The sequence below is a fragment of the Salvelinus namaycush genome, chromosome 17 (genome assembly GCF_016432855.1).
Source record: "Salvelinus namaycush isolate Seneca chromosome 17, SaNama_1.0, whole genome shotgun sequence".
Classification (NCBI taxonomy): domain Eukaryota; kingdom Metazoa; phylum Chordata; class Actinopteri; order Salmoniformes; family Salmonidae; genus Salvelinus; species Salvelinus namaycush.
In genome coordinates, this window is record NC_052323.1 from 29,757,183 (window position 1) to 29,779,394 (window position 22,212).

At 46.2% G+C, this 22,212-nt stretch overlaps 1 protein-coding gene across 1 annotated transcript; it reads right to left on the bottom strand.

The window, feature by feature from the left end:
* Positions 1-1,617: 1,617 nt before the first annotated feature.
* Positions 1,618-20,011, bottom strand: LOC120062175 (arf-GAP with Rho-GAP domain, ANK repeat and PH domain-containing protein 3-like). The gene is made up of 14 exons (XM_039011980.1): positions 20,002-20,011; positions 18,718-18,930; positions 18,385-18,493; positions 12,952-13,099; positions 12,504-12,572; positions 12,344-12,418; positions 9,911-10,028; positions 9,402-9,530; positions 9,075-9,211; positions 8,808-8,926; positions 8,344-8,407; positions 7,995-8,138; positions 4,440-4,478; positions 1,618-3,244 (listed from the first exon to the last, which is right to left on the bottom strand). The coding sequence occupies exons 1-14, from the start codon at positions 20,009-20,011 to the stop codon at positions 2,801-2,803; spliced, it is 1,818 nt and encodes a 605-aa protein (XP_038867908.1). The 3' UTR covers positions 1,618-2,800.
* Between the last annotated feature and the right edge of the window lie 2,201 nt (positions 20,012-22,212).

Sequence of the window (22,212 nt, forward strand, 5' to 3'; positions counted from 1 at the left end):
CACTCGAGGCCTCCCATGCTCCACTCGAGGCCCCCCCATGCTCCACTCGAGGTCCCCCCATGCTCCACTCGAGGCCTCCCCATGCTCCACTCGAGGCCCCCCCATGCTCCACTCGAGGCCCCCCCATGTTCCACTCGAGGCCCCCCCATGGTCCACTCGAGGACCCCCCATGCTCCACTCGAGGACCCCCCATGCTCCACTCGAGGTCCCCCCATGCTCCACTCGAGGTCCCCCATGCTCCACTCGAGGCCCCCCTATGCTCCATTCGAAGCAGCAATGAGGTGCTTTTAGAGTGGGCAGAGAAAATGTTTAAGACGATTTAATTCAAACTAAAAAATGACTTAAGTAAATGCATTTCTTTAGTCATAAAGACAGGTGCTGCTGATAATACTGCCATCGTCGTGGAAACAGAACACATGTATGTGCTGCTGCTGTCTGGCTAAAAAGAGTGATGTCATCAGATACGTAGGCTACAAATAGTAAGACCGATTCGCTCGGTTTCGCTCTCTCGGATGCTTTCTCTGGTGACATAAATTCACAAGTGGCTGAAACCAAGGAAAGTTGGTGGGCCGTTTGGATTATGGAATTATTTCGGATGAAGGTGCAAAAGTAACCTACTTAAACAAAAAAAAACAAAAAAAGTTTTGTTTGACAATCAGATGGAAAACATCATGACTGGTTGTGTTCACGGCACATTAAAAAAGGTAAGACATTTTTACAGTTCAATTTACTATAAACCCCATTAAAACAAATTGTGCACCCACATAGGAGGGGGGAGGGGCTCAAACTGGACTCTGCCTGGGGCGTCCAAATCATTAAGTCCGCCCCTGGAGATGGGGAGAGAGAGGAGAGGTGTGTGGGGGGGGGGGGGGGGGGGGGGGGGGGGGAGTGGTTGAAGCATCGGCATCAGGGAGGGATACAGTTTTTTAAATTTGTATCCATTCGAGCTCGAACAAATCTGAACCGGTATCAGGGATGGAAGTTGGAAATTAACATTTTAAAAGGAAAATTACCTTTGGCAACAAGTAATAAAGTGTAACATTCATTATTTATACCCGTCTTTGACCATGAGGAAGATAATTGATGAGGAAAGCCTTCTACACGTCCTGGTTTAGTTATTTGTTTAACCTTTTTCTAAATATAGATCTGTCTCAGGTTTGAAAAGGCTTCTCATTTCAGTGGTCAGTAGAAACAAACTGATAATGTACAGATGACAAAAAGGCACTTGTTAACTAAAATCTCCTCTTCTACCGACCTGGAATCCTCCTCAATAATTTATCATAACTTGTTTCTCTTTAATCATAAACCCCATGCTAGATTAAATCAATCCACTAACCACAAGGCTGACTTTAAAAAAGGAATGTGATTGGACAACGAAGAAATACAGAGAATGGTGATTCTTTAGCATGAGGTGTCACCATCAAGACAGTAAGAAGACCGAAGACCACAAGGTAATGAAAGAACCATGACTCTGTGTTTAAACATCACTTACTCAGACACGAGTGCTGTGCTGCTTCATACTCTACTTGCATATACAAATAATGTGAAATGATAAATCATTGAAATGATCATTCTCAATACTAAAATTGTAGAAAATTAAAGAGATTGGACGCATCATAAAACTAAAAATATCATATTTAATATAGACCTTCATGTAGCGACAACAAAGTGAAATACTGCATAATGAATATTGAAAGGGTATAAGCACACAGAATAATGTACAATATTTACAGTAAGAATAAAACGAATGGACGACAATGCAGGCAAATGCATTATAACACACTATAGACACTTGGCAAAGGCAGTCAAATTGGAATATCTTATTGTCTATTTAGATTGATGAAAAAGGGAGGATATCTTGAATATGACATATTAATGTAAAAGCAATAGACTTAGTAGTGCAAACATCAATTCAGAATATTTAAATGTAGTGCCACTAACAATCATTATATTTGGCTGTATTCACACCATACAGTGGTTGTGCATGGTGAATAAAACTAAGATTCCATTTGTACTATCTAAAAGACGGTGTAGCATACTGCCACCTTCTGGCCAGATAGTGTATCAACACTCTGGAATATCTGGGGCTGTCTAGATAGAAGATAGTTCGTCCATACTGCCACCTTCTGGCCAGACAGTGTCGCAACACTCTGGAATATCTGGGGCTGTCTAGATAGAAGATAGTTCGTCCATACTGCCACCTTCTGGCCAGACAGTGTCGCAACACTCTGGAATATCTGGGGCTGTCTTGAAGTAAAACTCTGCTTTTGTTACTTTCACAGCTTTTATAAAAATAAAAAAACAACAAAATTGATAAAATATTCTTGAAAATAAATTAATACATAGAGACAGTAACACATTTCTATTTAAAATCCAGTTGTTTAAAACAAAACAAAAACAGTTTAATGCCTAATGCATCACCACCAGACATGAGAGAAGCATCCATTTCTCTTCTCACTCAAGGTTTAGTAAACTATGAAAAAAAACTACAAAAAAAGGTATCCCCCATAGTTCATAGCTTAAGAAATTAGCAAGGATGTTATAATCCAATAAGCATTGTTCAATATAAAACGGATCTGTACATACCAGTGATTGAAGAACAGTTAGTAGTTTGTAGGATAAAACACAAGTAAATGCTTATTCCTATCTGATTATGTATTTTTGACACACCACCCAAACAAATGGGTTGTGTCCGTACTCCCATGCTGTTACAGTCTTCCGTCTGTCTGGCCTGGGTCTACAATACAAGTGCACGCATCTCTTCTTCTCCTCAGATGACGTTCTTCTCTCTCGGCAGTTTCTACTCATTCTCTGTCTTCTTGGTGAAGACGGAGGACAGTTCCTGGAGGAGCAGCTCCTGAGAGGGGGTACAGGGCCTGTGCTGCTGCCTCCTCCTCGGCGCTGGGTGGGGAAACTCCTGGAGGTCCCCTCCTCCACCCAGGACCAGGGTATCCAGAGAACCAGCAGGGGGCAGCAGACCCTCTCCTCCCAGCCCCAGAGAGTGAACCGGGTTGGGGCCGATCATGCGGTCCAGGGAGCCTGTCTTCCGAGGGCCCAGGATGAGGCTCAGGGGCTTGTCAGGGACCTCCTGTGTCTCTGAGGTGTTGTTGGAGAGGAAGCTGGTCTCCAGGGACTTGAGGACCTGCAGGCCGAAGTCTCCTACTTCCTCATACAGGGGCTCTGGGGGTTCTGGGGGTTCTGGCTCTGGATGCTCCTCGAACGAGTCCTGCTGCACCTTCATGGGCTGTGTGGAGGAGAGGGGGAGAGGAGAAGAGGAGGAGAGGGGGAGAGGAGGAGAGGAGGAGAGGAGGAGAGGAGGAGAGGGGGAAAGGAGGAGAGGAGGAGAGGGGGAGAGGAGGTGAGAAACACTCTGAATTTGAACCAAACCCTGAGTTCTTGGTATGTGTGATTATACACTATGTAAAGCTCTGGAAGGTTCTATTAACTCCTGTAATAATAAAAGGGGGTTGAGATGTAGCTTTCTGTTAGGAACTTTAGGTAGGTAATTAAGGAGATGATCTGCCATTACAGTGACAAAGAAACACGTGTGGTTAATTTAAATGGGACAAACATGGTAGGGAGTTGCCCTTCTTTGACAACGACGTTAAAAACAACAGACTTCCTCTTATTAAGGCCTTTGTTCCAGTGCCTCAGCAACAACCTCAAGACAATCACTCAAAACGCAGAGAGACAACAGAAAAATACAAGTAAAACAATTCCCTTGTCAATACATTTGGGACTGGAGTTGGGTTAGTTCTAGTAGGTACACCAGTAGACTAATAGCCACAGCAGACTGTCTTGTGTTTTACAGAACAAGGCACTTCACTAAGCCTCCCAGACCTCCCCATTAAGGCAAAGGGCCATAGAACCTGAACAATACTGGAGAACAATATCTCCTTCCCAGTCCATCCTGTTGTCTACACTTCAGAAATCCACATCAACATCCTGATGCTCTAATACCAGGAAGTCAGGGCTTCCATCAGGAAGTGGAGGCGTGGTTGAGTCAGATATAGTCCCTGTATAAACCAAGGGAATGTCTATACACAGACAGAGAGAGAGAGAGAGGCTTTGGAGAAATGTTAGTGATGCAAGTTAGGAGAGCGTTTAAACAAGTCCAAAAGCAACCTTCAAAATAAACATTATGTTCTATTCTCATCCTTAGCTTCTTGTTAGACGAGAGGAGAAGTAAACAAAAATAATACATTTGACATTTTAGTTGTTTAGCAGACACTCCAGAGCGGGTTACAGTAGTGAGTGCATGCAGTTCCTCACTTCCCATACTGGTCCCCAGTGGGAATCAAACCCACAACCCTGTTATTGCAAGCGCTATGCTCTACCAACTGAGCCCTCGGGATGAAGATAAGTATGACGATTCAAAATGGCACGCAAAGCAAGCATGCAACATTGAAATGACCGAGCACCAGGGTGGGGATACTTACAAAGAACATGGAGAGAGTCCTTCTAGCGTGAAGCTTTCGCTGCAGAGAAAGACAAAAGATACCAGTGTACCCCGTGAAATACAGTCATTTAAGTGATGATGTTTAGAGAAGCCGGTGGTTTGAGGATATATTGGCACGGGTTTTGTTGGGCCCGAGACCAAGTCGAGGGCTGCAAACCATGCCAATATCTCCTCCAATCACCGGCTTCTAGGGCATTATCACTTTTATACAACGTTTACCAACATATTCAAATGATGAGTCACATATTTTCACAAAAAAAACGTACATTTTATTAATATATTCATACTATTTAATCCTTCTACAAGATATAGTCCCAACACAAATCTAGGGTTGCTACCCAAGCCATTTGGATACATTCATTCATAAGAATGAGCTAATTATGCACGATTTCACCTGGCATTGGAAATGTGTGCTTTAGCCAGGACACTGTTGTTCAGAGGAGCTAGCCAACAACACAGCTAACACAATCACTTCAAATTGAAGCTGGAAAGACTGCAAATTAGCTGCTTTTTGTTTCGTTTGACCTGTTTTCCACTGACATTTCTTTGTATATGTCCATAAAAATGATGCCGATTCATGATTTTGACTGGCTGAGAAAAGCTGCCTCTCTTCCGGACTCCAGACACATTCATTTACTACGGGACAGCTGGGGATCTAACTTCAATATTGAAACAATGTTGCAAATGTCAGAGACAGACATGAAATTTAATAAAATCTACGGCTATTGAAAACAAAATCCTAGTCTAAAAGAAATGAGAGATAATATCTAGATGCTTTTTATAGTGGAGAACAAGTAAAAACAATTGTCTGGCTGGGCTGATGAGACAGTGGATTGGGCTGATGAGACAGTGGATTGGGCTGATGAGACAGTGGATTGGGCTGATGAGACAGTGGATTGGGCTGATGAGACAGTGGGTTGGGCTGATGAGACAGTGGGTTGGGCTGATGAGACAGTGGGTTGGGCTGATGAGACAGTGGGTTGGGCTGATGAGACAGTGGGTTGGGCTGATGAGACAGTGGATTGGGCTGATGAGACAGTGGATTGGGCTGATGAGACAGTGGATTGGGCTGATGAGACAGTGGATTGGGCTGATGAGACAGTGGATTGGGCTGATGAGACAGTGGGTTGGGCTGATGAGACAGTGGGTTGGGCTGATGAGACAGTGGGTTGGGCTGATGAGACAGTGGGTTGGGCTGATGAGACAGTGGATTGGGCTGATGAGACAGTGGATTGGGCTGATGAGACAGTGGATTGGGCTGATGAGACAGTGGATTGGGCTGATGAGACAGTGGATTGGGCTGATGAGACAGTGGATTGGGCTGATGAGACAGTGGATTGGGCTGATGAGACAGTGGATTGCGTAGTGAGATGAAACAGAGTAAAGAGGCATTTCAACATCATAGTTTTAGCCGGTGCTAACTTGTGGAATAGACACAGCCTGCAATGTGGTTTTAACCAATCAGCGTCCAGGATTAGACCACCCGTTGTATAAACAGAGACGTTTCCCTGACCCAGATTAAATATATCGCTGGTCAAAATAAAGAGGTGCTTTGCTTTGTGCCCATAAGTAGTCTTAAATCGGGGTCAGGGAAACTGGCCCATAGTGAATGCTATACAGTATACTGATAGTATTTGAGGGATACTGAAGGATACGGAATAGTACAAATACTAGACACCAAAGGGTTACAGAAAGGGGAGACAGAAAGGGGAGACAGAAAGGGGAGACAGAAAGGGGAGACAGAAAGGGGAGACAGAAAGGAGCGATCTTGATACAAAAACCAGCTTTGTTTGTGAAGTAAACAACTTGGGCTAATGGAATCTTCTTTAAAGTTTAAAACGTCAACCCAAGTGTGAAGGCTCCCCACACTAGGTTCAGTTGGCTAAAAGCTCCCCACACTAGGTTCAGTTGGCTAAAAGCTCCCCACACTAGGTTCAGTTGGCTAAAGGCTCCCCACACTAGGTTCAGTTGGCTAAAAGCTCCCCACACTAGGTTCAGTTGGCTAAAGGCTCCCCACACTAGGTTCAGTTGGCTAAAGGCTCCCCACACTAGGTTCAGTTGGCTAAAGGCTCCCCACACTAGGTTCAGTTGGCTAAAAGCTCCCCACACTAGGTTCAGTTGGCTAAAAGCTCCCCACACTAGGCTCAGTTGGCTAAAGGCTCCCCACACTAGGCTCAGTTGGCTAAAGGCTCCCCACACTAGGCTCAGTTGGCTAAAGGCTCCCCACACTAGGTTCAGTTGGCTAAAGGCTCCCCACACTAGGTTCAGTTGGCTAAAGGCTCCCCACACTAGGCTCAGTTGGCTAAAGGCTCCCCACACTAGGCTCAGTTGGCTAAAGGCTCCCCACACTAGGTTCAGTTGGCTAAAGGCTCCCCACACTAGGTTCAGTTGGCTAAAGGCTCCCCACACTAGGTTCAGTTGGCTAAAGGCTCCCCACACTAGGTTCAGTTGGCTAAAGGCTCCCCACACTAGGTTCAGTTGGCTAAAGGCTCCCCACACTAGGTTCAGTTGGCTAAAGGCTCCCCACACTAGGTTCAGTTGGCTAAAGGCTCCCCACACTAGGTTCAGTTGGCTAAAGGCTCCCCACACTAGGCTCAGTTGGCTAAAAGCTCCCCACACTAGGTTCAGTTGGCTAAAGGCTCCCCACACTAGGTTCAGTTGGCTAAAGGCTCCCCACACTAGGCTCAGTTGGCTAAAGGCTCCCCACACTAGGCTCAGTTGGCTAAAGGCTCCCCACACTAGGTTCAGTTGGCTAAAGGCTCCCCACACTAGGTTCAGTTGGCTAAAGGCTCCCCACACTAGGTTCAGTTGGCTAAAGGCTCCCCACACTAGGTTCAGTTGACTAAAGGCTCCCCACACTAGGTTCAGTTGGCTAAAGGCTCCCCACACTAGGTTCAGTTGGCTAAAGGCTCCCCACACTAGGTTCAGTTGGCTAAAGGCTCCCCACACTAGGTTCAGTTAGTTAAAATATCTTTGCTTGAAAAACGAGAAAAAAAGCAGGAATCTTACTGTTTGTCTCTCTTGAGATGCCGTAGTAACAACATAATCAGTATACACTTCCTCAATATAGTCCAAATTAAATCAAGAAATCTGTAATAGATTTTTTGTGTTTTTGCCAAGGAGGTCTAAGTTCCACAATTTTACATCTAAGATGTTTGGTGCAGTATTTCTCAAGTGAAAGAATTAGCATGAAAACTAGTCATCTCTCATTGAATGACAACAAACACTTCATTGAAGAATCCCGTCCATAGTTCCCACTGCTACTAGGAGTGGTACTGTTGACCAATCACCGACGAAGGGGCATAGACTTCGACTAACAAACCTCCACTTGCCTCAAGAAAAAAATTGTGCGCGAACAACCTGAAAATAAAACCGGCCTAACATCAAAACGTCACAAAATGTTGTCATAATACATGAGCAAACTGGGAAGCATGCGAGAGGCTTGTTTCCTGCAAAACCATACCAGAGTCTGATTGGATACGAGCATAGTCGAGTGTAAACGTACCAGAGTCTGATTGGTTGAGTTTAAACATACCAGAGTCTGATTGGCTGACAGCATGGTAGAGTTGCTCTCGTGTCCGTCCCCTCTGATTGGTACTAGGGGCATGGTCCCAAACTTCTGTTTGGAGATATCTGAGGAGGAGTGACGCCTCAACACCGGAGGTCGGGGGTCATCATTCTGTTAGAGGGGAAACAAGTGAATCCAAATGAATCAAAATAGAATTGAATGGATAAAATGAAACAGACAGAAGTCAAAATCTAAAGAGTAGGTGTTACACCTAAAAAAAGATGGGGGAAGCAAACTTAATAATTTAAAAGTGATGCAACACAACCCATACAGTTGGGGAGGGGGGAGGGGAGGGGGACTAGACTCCACAACATACCTGTGCTTTGAGGAAATTGGTGACCCAGTCCCATAGGTCGGACTCACAAAAGCAACAAAGGTACCTGGGAGACACAAAAACACAAAAGCAGTGATTAGCTCTTAAAAAGGGGAGGGAGATCTCATTTAAAGGGGAGGGGAGGGAGATCTCATTTAAAGGGGAGGAGAGAGGCAGATCTAAAACGAGACATTCCACCCTCCCTCCCTTAAACAATGTAGTTCACTTACAGAATTTCATAACATCTGATGTCATGCAAAATCATTCACGACAGTAAATGAGGAAAGCTAGGAGGAATTTCAAATAGTTGAGAAAACATTGTGTATGTCCTACAGGAACACCTTTCAATCTTATCCAATAGAAGTTGGATTCAAGATTTCCAGACATCCTGTGCAATGACCCAAATAATGTGTAGCAAGACAGTGGTATTTCCTTTCGTTGCCAGACAAGAGTTTAAAAACACTTACAGTTGCTGTTTTTCCATCATGAGAGTAAAGCCCCATCGAGTTGGGGGTTTCAGCTTCTTTCGAATTCCCATGTAGATCTTCATAGACTTCAGAGGCCATTCCTTTTCAGGCTTGACGCTCTGAAATGACAGACATGTTATACAGTAAGAAAATATTTATAGGAAAGAAAAACGGACAATCACAGCTCTACCTGTAATAACTACATCGGTCCAAATTAGCGCAGAGTTCCAACTTCAAGATGTGACCGTGACGTGAGAGTAGAAATACCTTTTTGTCCTTCAGCAGGAGCAGCTTGTGGTCTTTGATCTGAAAGGTGTGTTCCTGAAAGACTTTTCCGTGGAGGAGTTTGGGAGGCTCTTCACGACACTTCAGAACTCCCATCTTCATTATCTCACTCTCGTAGGCTGTGAATAAAAATCAGAATTGCAATCATACTGTCTCCAAATAATATGTCACGTATGAACGTAAGAGCAACAAGAAATTGGGCTGATTACAAATCGACGATCAAAAATCAAAGAGGGTCATTTGATTGTGATTGTTTGGATGGATAGACCCAAGCTCATGAGCTATTTCTCTGGTCTGAGCCATATTCACCAGTGAGGATGTTGATGCCCTCTCCTTTGGGAACTCTCTTCACCACCAGGTAAGCTGAACTAGGATCAGCCATTTTACACCACTGTAGCGCCTGCTCCAGCACCTTCTCTTTGGGGTGTAGGGGGCGCTCTGTGGAAGACAGAACACATTTGAACATTATATAACAACTATTCTGGGATAGCTTCTCCTTGAAACATGAAGACTTTCTCAGTCCACTTGTATTCCACAGAAGGTCAGTCTAGTTGTATTCCACAGAAGGTCAGTCCACTTGTATTCCACAGAAGGTCAGTCCAGTTGTATTCCACAGAAGGTCAGTCCACTTGTATTCCACAGAAGGTCACCCAGTCAGAGATAGTAACATCATGCCCCTCACCCAGTCAGAGAGAGATAGTAACATCATGCCCCTCACCTAGTCAGAGATAGTAATATCATGCCCCTCACCCAGTCAGTCAGAGATAGTAACATCATGCCCCTCACCCAGTCAGAGATAGTAACATCATGCTCCTCACCCAGTTGTCCTTCCTCTATGGTCTCGAACGTCAGCCACACGTCCTTCTCTCCTGCTGGGATGTTCCTCATGTACAGGACCTGGTTAGTCAACTCCTCAGCACCCATGGTTGGAGATACCTACAGAGAACCAGACCATAGAGAGATACCTACAGAGAACCAACCAGACCATAGAGAGATACCTACAGAGAAGCAGACCACAGAGAGATGGCTACAGAGAACGAACCAGACCACAGAGAGATAGCTACAGAGAACCAACCAGACCATAGAGATAGCTACAGCGAACCAACCAGACCATAGAGATAGCTACAGCGAACCAACCAGACCATAGAGAGATACCTACAGAGAACCAGACCATAGAGAGATACCTACAGAGAACCAGACCATAGAGAGATACCTACAGAGAACCAGACCACAGAGAGATACCGACAGAGAACCAGACCACAGAGAGATATCTACAGAGAATCAGACCATAGAGAGATAGCGACAGAAAATCAGACCATAGAGAGATAGCGACAGAGAACCAGACCATAGAGAGATAGCGACAGAGAACCAGACCATAGAGAGATAGCGACAGAGAACCAGACCAGAGCTTCCTAGCTCTTCTATAGATGCTCATGTATAGAATAGAGGATGGTAGATGGTTATCATTAGAAATCCCAGACCTAGGTCAACATTGGTACATTGTGGAAGCCCACCTGTCTGTCTAAAGCAGGAAGTCTCCAACCTTTTGGTAGCATGAGCTACTTTAAAAAAAAATTAACATGTTGTGAGCTACTATTTTTCTTGTTTTTATAGCTTTCAAATAGGTACATTAGTTTGTTTCTCCTCTACCCTGCATCTCTTCCCCAGGTCCTTGGTGTACAAGATATGTGTTTTCTGTCAATATAACTAGTAAATAAAAGGTTAGTAAACAACTCTAAAAGGGGTCCACATAAAAATCATATTTAGTATTTTCCTGAATTCAGTTCTCTGTTGTTTTTTCCTTCTGGTTTTTCCCTCTCAATATTACAATTATTCAGAGAAACAACATAACTGTATGTTCTGAGTCCATGTCAATGATTAAATCACATCAGAAGACATTATTTTTTAGTTCTGGATAGAAAAACGAACCAAACATTTTTTGAGGGTAATTTCCATTTAATTGCGCATCGAGCAAAAGAGGAATATGTTAATCTAGCGATGTTTCTGTCATCAGGCCTACAGCTGCAGAACGTGTCATGGCAGAGGTCTCTAAACAATCTCCACCCAATTGATACACATAATCTTGACATAGTTCTGTAAGATAAACCTACTTTGTATTTAATTGAGAAGGTTTTTGGGGATGGTCTTTCTGTTAACAAGACGGTTATCATCAGCATCGCTAACTGGCTACATACAGAGTGATAGACAAACACGCACCAGACAGACAGACAGGGGCAATATCTCTGGAAATTAATTGGCAGATATTGTATTAAATTTGGCTTTTTAAACCAATAGTTTCTAACCAGGGATGGGATAATGGCAATGTGGATTTGATTGGATAGTAGCCAGGAGCTTTATGTTAAAAATAATCGTAAGGTATGCTTTCGCCATAAAGCATTTTAAAAATCTGACACCGTGGTTGGATTCACAAGAAGTTAGTCTTTAAACCTATGTAAAATATGTTTTGTTTTCTGAATTTTTATAATGAGTATTTCTGTATTTGAATTTGGCGCCCAGCAGTTTCACTGGCTGTTGAAGAGGTGGGACGCTACCGTCTCACGTACCCAAGAGAGGTTAATGACAGTTTGCATGGAACACATAAAAAAATGCATGTACTTCCAGAATTGATCACGAGCTACTCCTACGTGGGCTGCGAGCTACTCCTAGATGGGCTGCAAGCTACGAGCTACTCCTAGATGGGCTGCGAGCTACTCCTAGATGGGCTGCGAGCTACTCCTAGGTGGGCTGCGAGAGCTACTCCTAGGTGGGCTGCGAGAGCTACTCCTAGGTGGGCTGCGAGAGCTACTCCTAGGTGGGCTGCGAGAGCTACTGAAAGTTGGGCTGCGAGAGCTACTCCTAGGTGGGCTGCGAGAGCTACTCCTAGGTGGGCTGAGAGCTACTCCTAGGTGGGCTGAGAGCTACTCCTAGGTGGGCTGAGAGCTACTCCTAGGTGGGCTGCGAGAACTACTGAAAGTTGGGCTGCGAGAGCTACTCCTAGGTGGGCTGCGAGAGCTACTCCTAGGTGGGCTGCGAGAGCTACTCCTAGGTGGGCTGCGAGAGCTACTCCTAGGTGGGCTGCGAGAGCTACTCCTAGGTGGGCTGCGAGAGCTACTCCTAGGTGGGCTGCGAGCTCCTGTTGGAAACCCCTGTTCTAGAGAGACTAGTGGAGGGTGGAGAGGCGCCACCATGTGGCTAAATAATAACAGCACCTTACATGACATAAAGTCAGAAGACAACCTGTCTCCACTTACCTTGAGAGTGATGCAGCAGTCTGCCATCTTCTTCTCCAGGTACACTTCTATGATCAGATCACCTGCTTGAGACAGCTGCACAGACAGGACAATTATTACAGACAACCAGGGAAAAAAAACAATGTGTTATAACCCTTTATGAATCCTTCATAAAGTATACCTGTGTGTCCTTCCAGGTGGTGATGAGGCTGAGCTCCAGTTCTATCTGGGTCCGCTGCTCCTCATCAATCTGAACAAACACAATTAAACATTTACTGATTAGTCATTAGATTATACAGAACAGATTGACCTGGGGCATGTTCAGTAGGGCACATTGTAGCATAACAATTTGCAATAGAATGTGAACATCTGTGTTCTGATTGGACAAGTTCAGGTAGATAGTACCAGTTTCAATCCATTCAAAATGCTTTCTACCTATGGAACACAACCCTGATTTCTAAGTGATGAATTTGAGCTTAGACCCTCTCTGGTTCGACTATACTCACATCAAAGACATACAGGTAGTTGTCTATGAGACACTACTCACATCAAAGATATACTGGTAGTTGTCTATGAGACACTACTCACATCAAAGACATACAGGTAGTTGTCTATGAGACACTACTCACATCAAAGACATACAGGTAGTTGTCTATGAGGTCTTCAACGATCTTCACCTCGTGTTCTCCTTTTCCGTCTGTCTGGAAGAGGCTGGGGGCGAACAGCAGCGACAGGTTCTTGGTACACATCTGGTTCAGGTCTGCACACTTCTGAACCCTGGGACCGAGAGAGAGAGAGAGAGAGAGAAAACACTTCTGAACCCTGGGACCGAGAGAGAGAGAGAGAGAGAGAGAGAGAGAGAGACCGAGAGACCGAGAGAGAGAGACCGAGAGAGAGAGAGAGAGAGACCGAGAGAGAGAGAGAGAGAGACCGAGAGAGAGAGAGAGAGAGACCGAGAGAGAGAGAGACAGAGAGACAGAGAGAGCGAGAGACAGAGAGACAGAGACAGAGAGACAGAGAGACAGAGAGACAGAGAGACAGAGACAGAGAGACAGAGACAGAGAGACAGAGACAGAGAGACAGAGAGACAGAGAGACAGAGAGACAGAGAGACAGAGAGAGAGAGAGAGAGAGAGAGAGAGAGAGAGACAGAGAGAGAGAGAGACAGAGAGACAGAGACAGAGAGACAGAGAGACAGAGAGACAGAGAGACAGAGACAGAGAGACAGAGACAGAGAGACAGAGACAGAGAGACAGAGAGACAGAGAGACAGAGAGACAGAGAGACAGAGAGACAGAGAGAGAGAGAGAGAGAGAGAGAGAGAGAGAGAGAGAGAGAGAACACCTCTGGACCCTGGGACCAAGAGAGAGAGAGAGAGAACACTTCTGAACCCTGGGACCAAGAGAGAGAGAGAGAGAGAACACTTCTGGACCCTGGGACCGAGAGAGACAGAACACTTCTGAACCCTGGGACCAAGAGAGAGAACACTTCTGAACCCTGGGACCGAGAGAGAGAAAACACTTCTGAACCCTGGGGCCGAGAGAGAGAAAACACTTCTGAACCCTGGGACCGAGAGAGAGAAAACACTTCTGAACCCTGGGACCGAGAGAGAGAAAACACTTTTGAACCCTGGGACCGAGAGAGAGAAAACACTTCTGAACCCTGGGACCGAGAGAGAGAAAACACTTCTGAACCCTGGGGCCGAGAGAGAGAAAACACTTCTGAACCCTGGGACCGAGAGAGAGAAAACACTTCTGAACCCTGGGACCGAGAGAGAGAAAACACTTTTGAACCCTGGGACCGAGAGAGAGAAAACACTTCTGAACCCTGGGACCGAGAGAGAGAAAACACTTCTGAACCCTGGGACCGAGAGAGAGAGAGAGAGAGAGAGAGAGAGAGAGAGAGGGAGAGAACACTTCTGAACCCTGGGACCAAGAGAGAGAACACGGTAAAAAGTTGACAGTTGCCAACTTGCCAGTGAGGCTGTCTAAGTATGAAAAATGATCCTGTTTAGGGTTGGGGTCAATTCCATTTGACTACAGGAAGTAACTCTGCTTAGTTGCTCAACTTTAAACCTGGTCCAGTTTGAGGCTATACTGACCTGTAAAGGTGGCTGATGGGAGTCCTGTTAACCCTGAGGCCATACTAACCTGTAGAGGTGACTGATGAGAGTCCTGTTAACCCTGAGGCCATACTAACCTGTAGAGGTGACTGATGAGAGTCCTGTTAACCCTGAGGCCATACTAACCTGTAGAGGTGGCTGAGGAGAGTCCTGTTAACCCTGAGGCCATACTAACCTGTAGAGGTGACTGAGGAGAGTCCTGTTAACCCTGAGGCCATACTAACCTGTAGAGGTGACTGATGAGAGTCCTGTTAACCCTGAGGCCATACTAACCTGTAGAGGTGGCTGAGGAGAGTCCTGTTAACCCTGAGGCCATACTAACCTGTAGAGGTGGCTGAGGAGAGTCCTGTTAACCCTGAGGCCATACTAACCTGTAGAGGTGGCTGAGGAGAGTCCTGTTAACCCTGAGGCCATACTAACCTGTAGAGGTGACTGATGAGAGTCCTGTTAACCCTGAGGCCATACTAACCTGTAGAGGTGACTGATGAGAGTCCTGTTAACCCTGAGGCCATACTAACCTGTAGAGGTGGCTGAGGAGAGTCCTGTTAACCCTGAGGCCATACTAACCTGTAGAGGTGGCTGAGGAGAGTCCTGTTAACCCTGAGGCCATACTAACCTGTAGAGGTGGCTGAGGAGAGTCCTGTTAACCCTGAGGCCATACTAACCTGTAGAGGTGGCTGAGGAGAGTCCTGTTAACCCTGAGGCCATACTAACCTGTAGAGGTGACTGATGAGAGTCCTGTTAACCCTGAGGTCATACTAACCTGTAGAGGTGGCTGATGAGAGTCCTGTTAACCCTGAGGCCATACAGACCTGTAGAGGTGGCTGAGGAGAGTCCTGTTAACCCTGAGGCCATACTAACCTGTAGAGGTGACTGAGGAGAGTCCTGTTAACCCTGAGGCCATACTAACCTGTAGAGGTGGCTGATGAGTCCTGTTAACCCTGAGGCCATACTAACCTGTAGAGGTGGCTGAGGAGAGTCCTGTTAACCCTGAGGCCATACTAACCTGTAGAGGTGGCTGAGGAGAGTCCTGTTAACCCTGAGGCCATACTAACCTGTAGAGGTGGCTGATGGTAGTCCTGTTAACCCTGAGGCTATACAGACCTGTAGAGGTGGCTGAGGAGAGTCCTGTTAACCCTGAGGCCATACTAACCTGTAGAGGTGGCTGAGGAGAGTCCTGTTAACCCTGAGGCCATACTAACCTGTAGAGGTGACTGAGGAGAGTCCTGTTAACCCTGAGGCCATACTAACCTGTAGAGGTGACTGAGGAGAGTCCTGTTAACCCTGAGGCCATACTAACCTGTAGAGGTGGCTGATGAGTCCTGTTAACCCTGAGGCCATACTAACCTGTAGAGGTGGCTGAGGAGAGTCCTGTTAACCCTGAGGCCATACTAACCTGTAGAGGTGGCTGAGGAGAGTCCTGTTAACCCTGAGGCCATACTAACCTGTAGAGGTGACTGAGGAGAGTCCTGTTAACCCTGAGGCCATACTAACCTGTAGAGGTGGCTGATGAGTCCTGTTAACCCTGAGGCCATACTAACCTGTAGAGGTGGCTGAGGAGAGTCCTGTTAACCCTGAGGCCATACTAACCTGTAGAGGTGGCTGAGGAGAGTCCTGTTAACCCTGAGGCCATACTAACCTGTAGAGGTGGCTGAGGAGAGTCCTGTTAACCCTGAGGCCATACTAACCTGTAGAGGTGACTGATGAGAGTCCTGTTAACCCTGAGGCCATACTAACCTGTAGAGGTGGCTGAGGAGAGTCCTGTTAACCCTGAGGCCATACTAACCTGTAGAGGTGACTGATGAGAGTCCTGTTAACCCTGAGGCCATACTAACCTGTAGAGGTGGCTGAGGAGAGTCCTGTTAACCCTGAGGCCATACTAACCTGTAGAGGTGGCTGAGGAGAGTCCTGTTAACCCTGAGGCCATACTAACCTGTAGAGGTGGCTGAGGAGAGTCCTGTTAACCCTGAGGCCATACTAACCTGTAGAGGTGGCTGAGGAGAGTCCTGTTAACCCTGAGGCCATACTAACCTGTAGAGGTGGCTGAGGAGAGTCCTGTTAACCCTGAGGCCATACTAACCTGTAGAGGTGGCTGAGGAGAGTCCTGTTAACCCTGAGGCCATACTAACCTGTAGAGGTGGCTGAGGAGAGTCCTGTTAACCCTGAGGTCATACTAACCTGTAGAGGTGACTGATGAGAGTCCTGTTAACCCTGAGGCCATACTAACCTGTAGAGGTGGCTGAGGAGAGTCCTGTTAACCCTGAGGCCATACTAACCTGTAGAGGTGACTGAGGAGAGTCCTGTTAACCCTGAGGCCATACTAACCTGTAGAGGTGGCTGAGGAGAGTCCTGTTAACCCTGAGGCCATACTAACCTGTAGAGGTGGCTGAGGAGAGTCCTGTTAACCCTGAGGCCATACTAACCTGTAGAGATGGCTGAGGAGAGTCCTGTTAACCCTGAGGCCATACTAACCTGTAGAGGTGGCTGAGGAGAGTCCTGTTAACCCTGAGGCCATACTAACCTGTAGAGGTGGCTGAGGAGAGTCCTGTTAACCCTGAGGCCATACTAACCTGTAGAGGTGGCTGAGGAGAGTCCTGTTAACCCTGAGGCCATACTAACCTGTAGAGGTGGCTGAGGAGAGTCCTGTTAACCCTGAGGCCATACTAACCTGTAGAGGTGGCTGAGGAGAGTCCTGTTAACCCTGAGGCCATACTAACCTGTAGAGGTGGCTGAGGAGAGTCCTGTTAACCCTGAGGCCATACTAACCTGTAGAGGTGGCTGAGGAGAGTCCTGTTAACCCTGAGGCCATACTAACCTGTAGAGGTGGCTGAGGAGAGTCCTGTTAACCCTGAGGCCATACTAACCTGTAGAGGTGGCTGAGGAGAGTCCTGTTAACCCTGAGGCCATACTAACCTGTAGAGGTGGCTGAGGAGAGTCCTGTTAACCCTGAGGCCATACTAACCTGTAGAGGTGGCTGAGGAGAGTCCTGTTAACCCTGAGGCCATACTAACCTGTAGAGGTGGCTGAGGAGAGTCCTGTTAACCCTGAGGCCATACTAACCTGTAGAGGTGGCTGAGGAGAGTCCTGTTAACCCTGAGGCCATACTAACCTGTAGAGGTGACTGATGAGAGTCCTGTTAACCCTGAGGCCATACTAACCTGTAGAGGTGGCTGAGGAGAGTCCTGTTAACCCTGATGCCATACTAACCTGTAGAGGTGGCTGAGGAGAGTCCTGTTAACCCTGAGGCCATACAGACCTGTAGAGGTGACTGATGAGAGTCCTGTTAACCCTGAGGCCATACTAACCTGTAGAGGTGACTGAGGAGAGTCCTGTTAACCCTGAGGCCATACTAACCTGTAGAGGTGACTGAGGAGAGTCCTGTTAACCCTGAGGCCATACTAACCTGTAGAGGTGGCTGAGGAGAGTCCTGTTAACCCTGAGGCCATACTAACCTGTAGAGGTGGCTGAGGAGAGTCCTGTTAACCCTGAGGCCATACTAACCTGTAGAGGTGGCTGAGGAGAGTCCTGTTAACCCTGAGGCCATACTAACCTGTAGAGGTGGCTGAGGAGAGTCCTGTTAACCCTGAGGCCATACAGACCTGTAGAGGTGGCTGATGGTAGTCCTGTTAACCCTGAGGCCATACTAACCTGTAGAGGTGACTGAGGAGAGTCCTGTTAACCCTGAGGCCATACAGACCTGTAGAGGTGGCTGATGGTAGTCCTGTTAACCCTGAGGCTATACAGACCTGTAGAGGTGGCTGAGGAGAGTCCTGTTAACCCTGAGGCCATACTAACCTGTAGAGGTGGCTGAGGAAAGTCCTGTTAACCCTGAGGCCATACTAACCTGTAGAGGTGGCTAAGGAGAGTCCTGTTAACCCTGAGGCCATACTAACCTGTAGAGGTGGCTGAGGAGAGTCCTGTTAACCCTGATGCCATACTAACCTGTAGAGGTGACTGATGAGAGCAGCCAGGGTAGTCCTGTTGATTTTAGGTAAACTACGGATGATCTCCTTGTATCTGTCCAGACGCTGGTTCTTATCCTTGGCTGTTCCTATAAAAAGACACAAACAGGAAGCAGTTCGATTTCAAAAAGATACATTGTGGTACATCCTGACCAGTGACAGCTTGATGGAAGCCCTATAATTCTAAGGGGACCAAGGTCAAGTGATTAAGTCAGAGACACAACTTAGAAAACACAACAAAATAGTAGCTTCATGTGTGTGCTATCTGTGATGATAACTTAAAATCTCTTTTGCCAGAGACACTTGTACTTACTGACAGCCTCCTTCCATAGCTGATGCAGGTCAGCCATGAAGATGGGGTCGTCAATCTCCCTGAAGAACCTCTTCAACACGTCAGTCACATCCTCTATGAAGTTATCCCCGATCCGGAGCTTGACGTTACGAGCATCATTCCTGAACTCCTCCATCAGTAGCTTGATCCTGGACGTGGCTCCGTTCTTCCTGTAGATCCCCTCATGACCCAGACCTGACGAGCAGATCACACATCAGATCCAGTACATCAGTCATCAGCTAGTATCTCCTGTCTCTGGCTGGTGTAAAGTACAGCTAAACTGTGAAAAGAAACCCTACAGTACACAGGCCAATGCAGAGTTATAATGAATGGATGAACTATTTATAAACCCCTTTAAGGTATACAATACCAATGTATACTTTATTATAAAAGGATTACCTCCACTGAAAATGCATCAAATGCTATGGATCCTACTACAGATCCACAAGATGCCTGGAAAACGTGCCCTTTTGTTGTTGATAATGCAGAATACTCTATCCTTTACTATACTGTGTAACGGGATAGAATATCCAGACTCCTCCCTTACTATACTGTGTAACGGAATAGAATATCCAGACTCCTCCCTTACTATACTGTGTAACGGAATAGAATATCCAGACTCCTCCCTTACCATACTGTGTAACGGAATAGAATATCCAGACTCCTCCTTTACTATACTGTGTAACGGAATAGAATATCCAGACTCCTCCTTTACTATACTGTGTAACGGAATAGAATATCCAGACTCCTCCCTTACCATACTGTGTAACGGAATAGAATATCCAGACTCCTCCTTTACTATACTGTGTAACGGAATAGAATATCCAGACTCCTCCTTTACTATACTGTGTAACGGAATAGCCTATCCAGACTCCTCCCTTACTATACTGTGTAACGGAATAGAATATCCAGACTCCTCCTTTACCATACTGTGTAACGGAATAGAATATCCAGACTCCTCCCTTACCATACTGTGTAACGGAATAGAATATCCAGACTCCTCCCTTACTATACTGTGTAACGGAATAGAATATCCAGACTCCTCCTTTACCATACTGTGTAACGGAATAGAATATCCAGACTCCTCCCTTACTATACTGTGTAACGGAATAGCCTATCCAGACTCCTCCTTTACCATACTGTGTAACGGAATAGAATATCCAGACTCCTCCCTTACCATACTGTGTAACGGAATAGAATATCCAGACTCCTCCTTTACTATACTGTGTAACGGAATATAATATCCAGACTCCTCCCTTACTATACTGTGTAACATCTTTGGTATTTGGGTACCTTCATGAATATCTTGTGTATCTGGTATTTGGGTACCTTCATGAATATCTTGGGTATCTTAAAAGTCGCAAATGAAACATATTATTATTATTATTATTATTATTATATTTTTTTTATCATAAGTGGCATCAGTGAATTAGTGGCATCAGTGAATCTGTGTCTCTGGCAACATCTGGGTTAAAGGTCTGGGGACCTTGCCTTACTGTGTGTGTGTGTGTGTGTGTGTGTGTGTGTGTGTGTGTGTGTGTGTGAGAGAGTGTGTGTGTGTGTGTGTGTGTGTGTGGAAGGGGAAATGGAAGGGGAAGGGGGTAATTAAGTTACACTCAAAATAGCCCTCCCTGGTTTACAAAGTGGATCTGACATCATCTCCAATTGATTCAAACTCAGGGCTCTGCCCTCCCTATCGGATGTGGAGATATCCCTGTTCTACCCAGTCCGGTCCTACCCTGCCCTACCCTACCCTGTCCTCCCTATCGGACGTGGAGAAATCCCCGTTCTACCATACCCTGTCCTGGCACACCTCCATGTTGAAGAATATGAAGGCCTATCCATAAATAAATAAAAAATACATATTTATTTATTTTTTGCATAAAAGTGCAGTATGTGAAATTAATTGCCTGACCTATTTCCAGTCTATGATTTCCTGATGAATCGGATGTGAATGAATGTTTAGACAAGAGCACATACAAAACAGCAAATTAGACTAAATTGGCTTCAAACAAAATTCATAGCAGAATGATGGTTGAATTATTGCTGTATCAAAAATATCCTGTCAGTCGTGCATTGAACCAGGCCCACAGATGTTTCAGTGACAAAGGCAAAGCACAACGCAAACTCCATCAGACGTGTGCTCGGTGTGAGAGAGAGGAAAACCTCCTATTGGCAAGACAGTACAACAGATCTGGGACCAGGCTAGGTTGCGTAGTCTAATAACATATGTATGACAAAACGTTCCTTGTCTCTTGTCTACTAACGTCGTCCCCAGGACCAACTGCTAGAGAGAGAGAGAGCAAGCTGGTGGATGAGAATATTCCCTTCATGAATATCCATAACTTGGACATATATTGGGCTCCCGAGTAGCGCAGCCGTCTAAGGCACTGCATCTCAGTGCAAGAGAGGCGTCACTACAGTCCCTGGTTCAAATCCAGGCCGTGATTGGGAGTCCGATAGGGCGGCGCACAATTGTCCCAGGTTTGGCTGGGGTAGGCCGTCATTGTAAATATGAATTTGTTCTTAACTGACTTGCCAGGTTAAATAAAAAATGTAAATAAAAAATTGCAAACACTACAATGACACAGGAGGTTGGTGGTTAAGTGTTTCAGAGCTTGTTTCTTTGCCACACTGTGCAAACAGAAGCAACGCTCCTTTAAAGAGTGATGACTCTAGTGACAATATTTAGGGAGAAACAATAGATACAGCACCTGTGCCAGGAACTGTGTTCAGTGCAGAGCTCCAAACTGTCTTCCTAGCTGTCTTCCCTCCTACAGCACTCTGTTTAGCTTCATTGCAACAGGTCTAAGGGGTTGTTACCAGGACAACCACTTCTTACATCAACTAGAGGCAGTGATAGTGTGGGTGCCCAGGGCCAGAACAGTGGAGCAGGAGAAACAAGAGATGTACATCTCTGTTACCAGCAGCCCTGTCAGAACTTATACAGTGTATATTCAGACCCTTCAGATCTGCTAACAAGGAAGTGGTTAAAAGGGGCCAAAGGGAAGATGAGGGAACGAATCGGCACCAGCTGGTCACTCCGTCAGAGAACTTCCTCCCTGGTTGTCCAAACAGCCAGATGAGGATATGACTCAGCAGTCGTTAGATCTCCCGCAAGGCCCAACGTAGCGAGGACCATCAGAGTGAGGCCCATCATAGCGAGGCCCATCATAATGAGACACATCAGAGTGAGGCCCATCCTAGCGAGGCCCTTCAGAGTGAGGCCCATCCTAGCGAGGCCCATCAGAGTGAGGCCCATCCTAGCGAGACCCATCAGAGTGAGGCCCATCCTACAGAGGCCCATCAGAGTGAGGCACATCCTAGCGAGGCCCATCCTAGCGAGACCCATCCTAGCGAAGCCCATCCTAGCGAGGCCCATCGTAATGAGACCCATCAGAGTGAGGCCCATCCTAGCGAGAGACCCCTCCCATCAAAGTGCGATGCTCCTATCGGAATGAGGCCATCCTAGCGAGA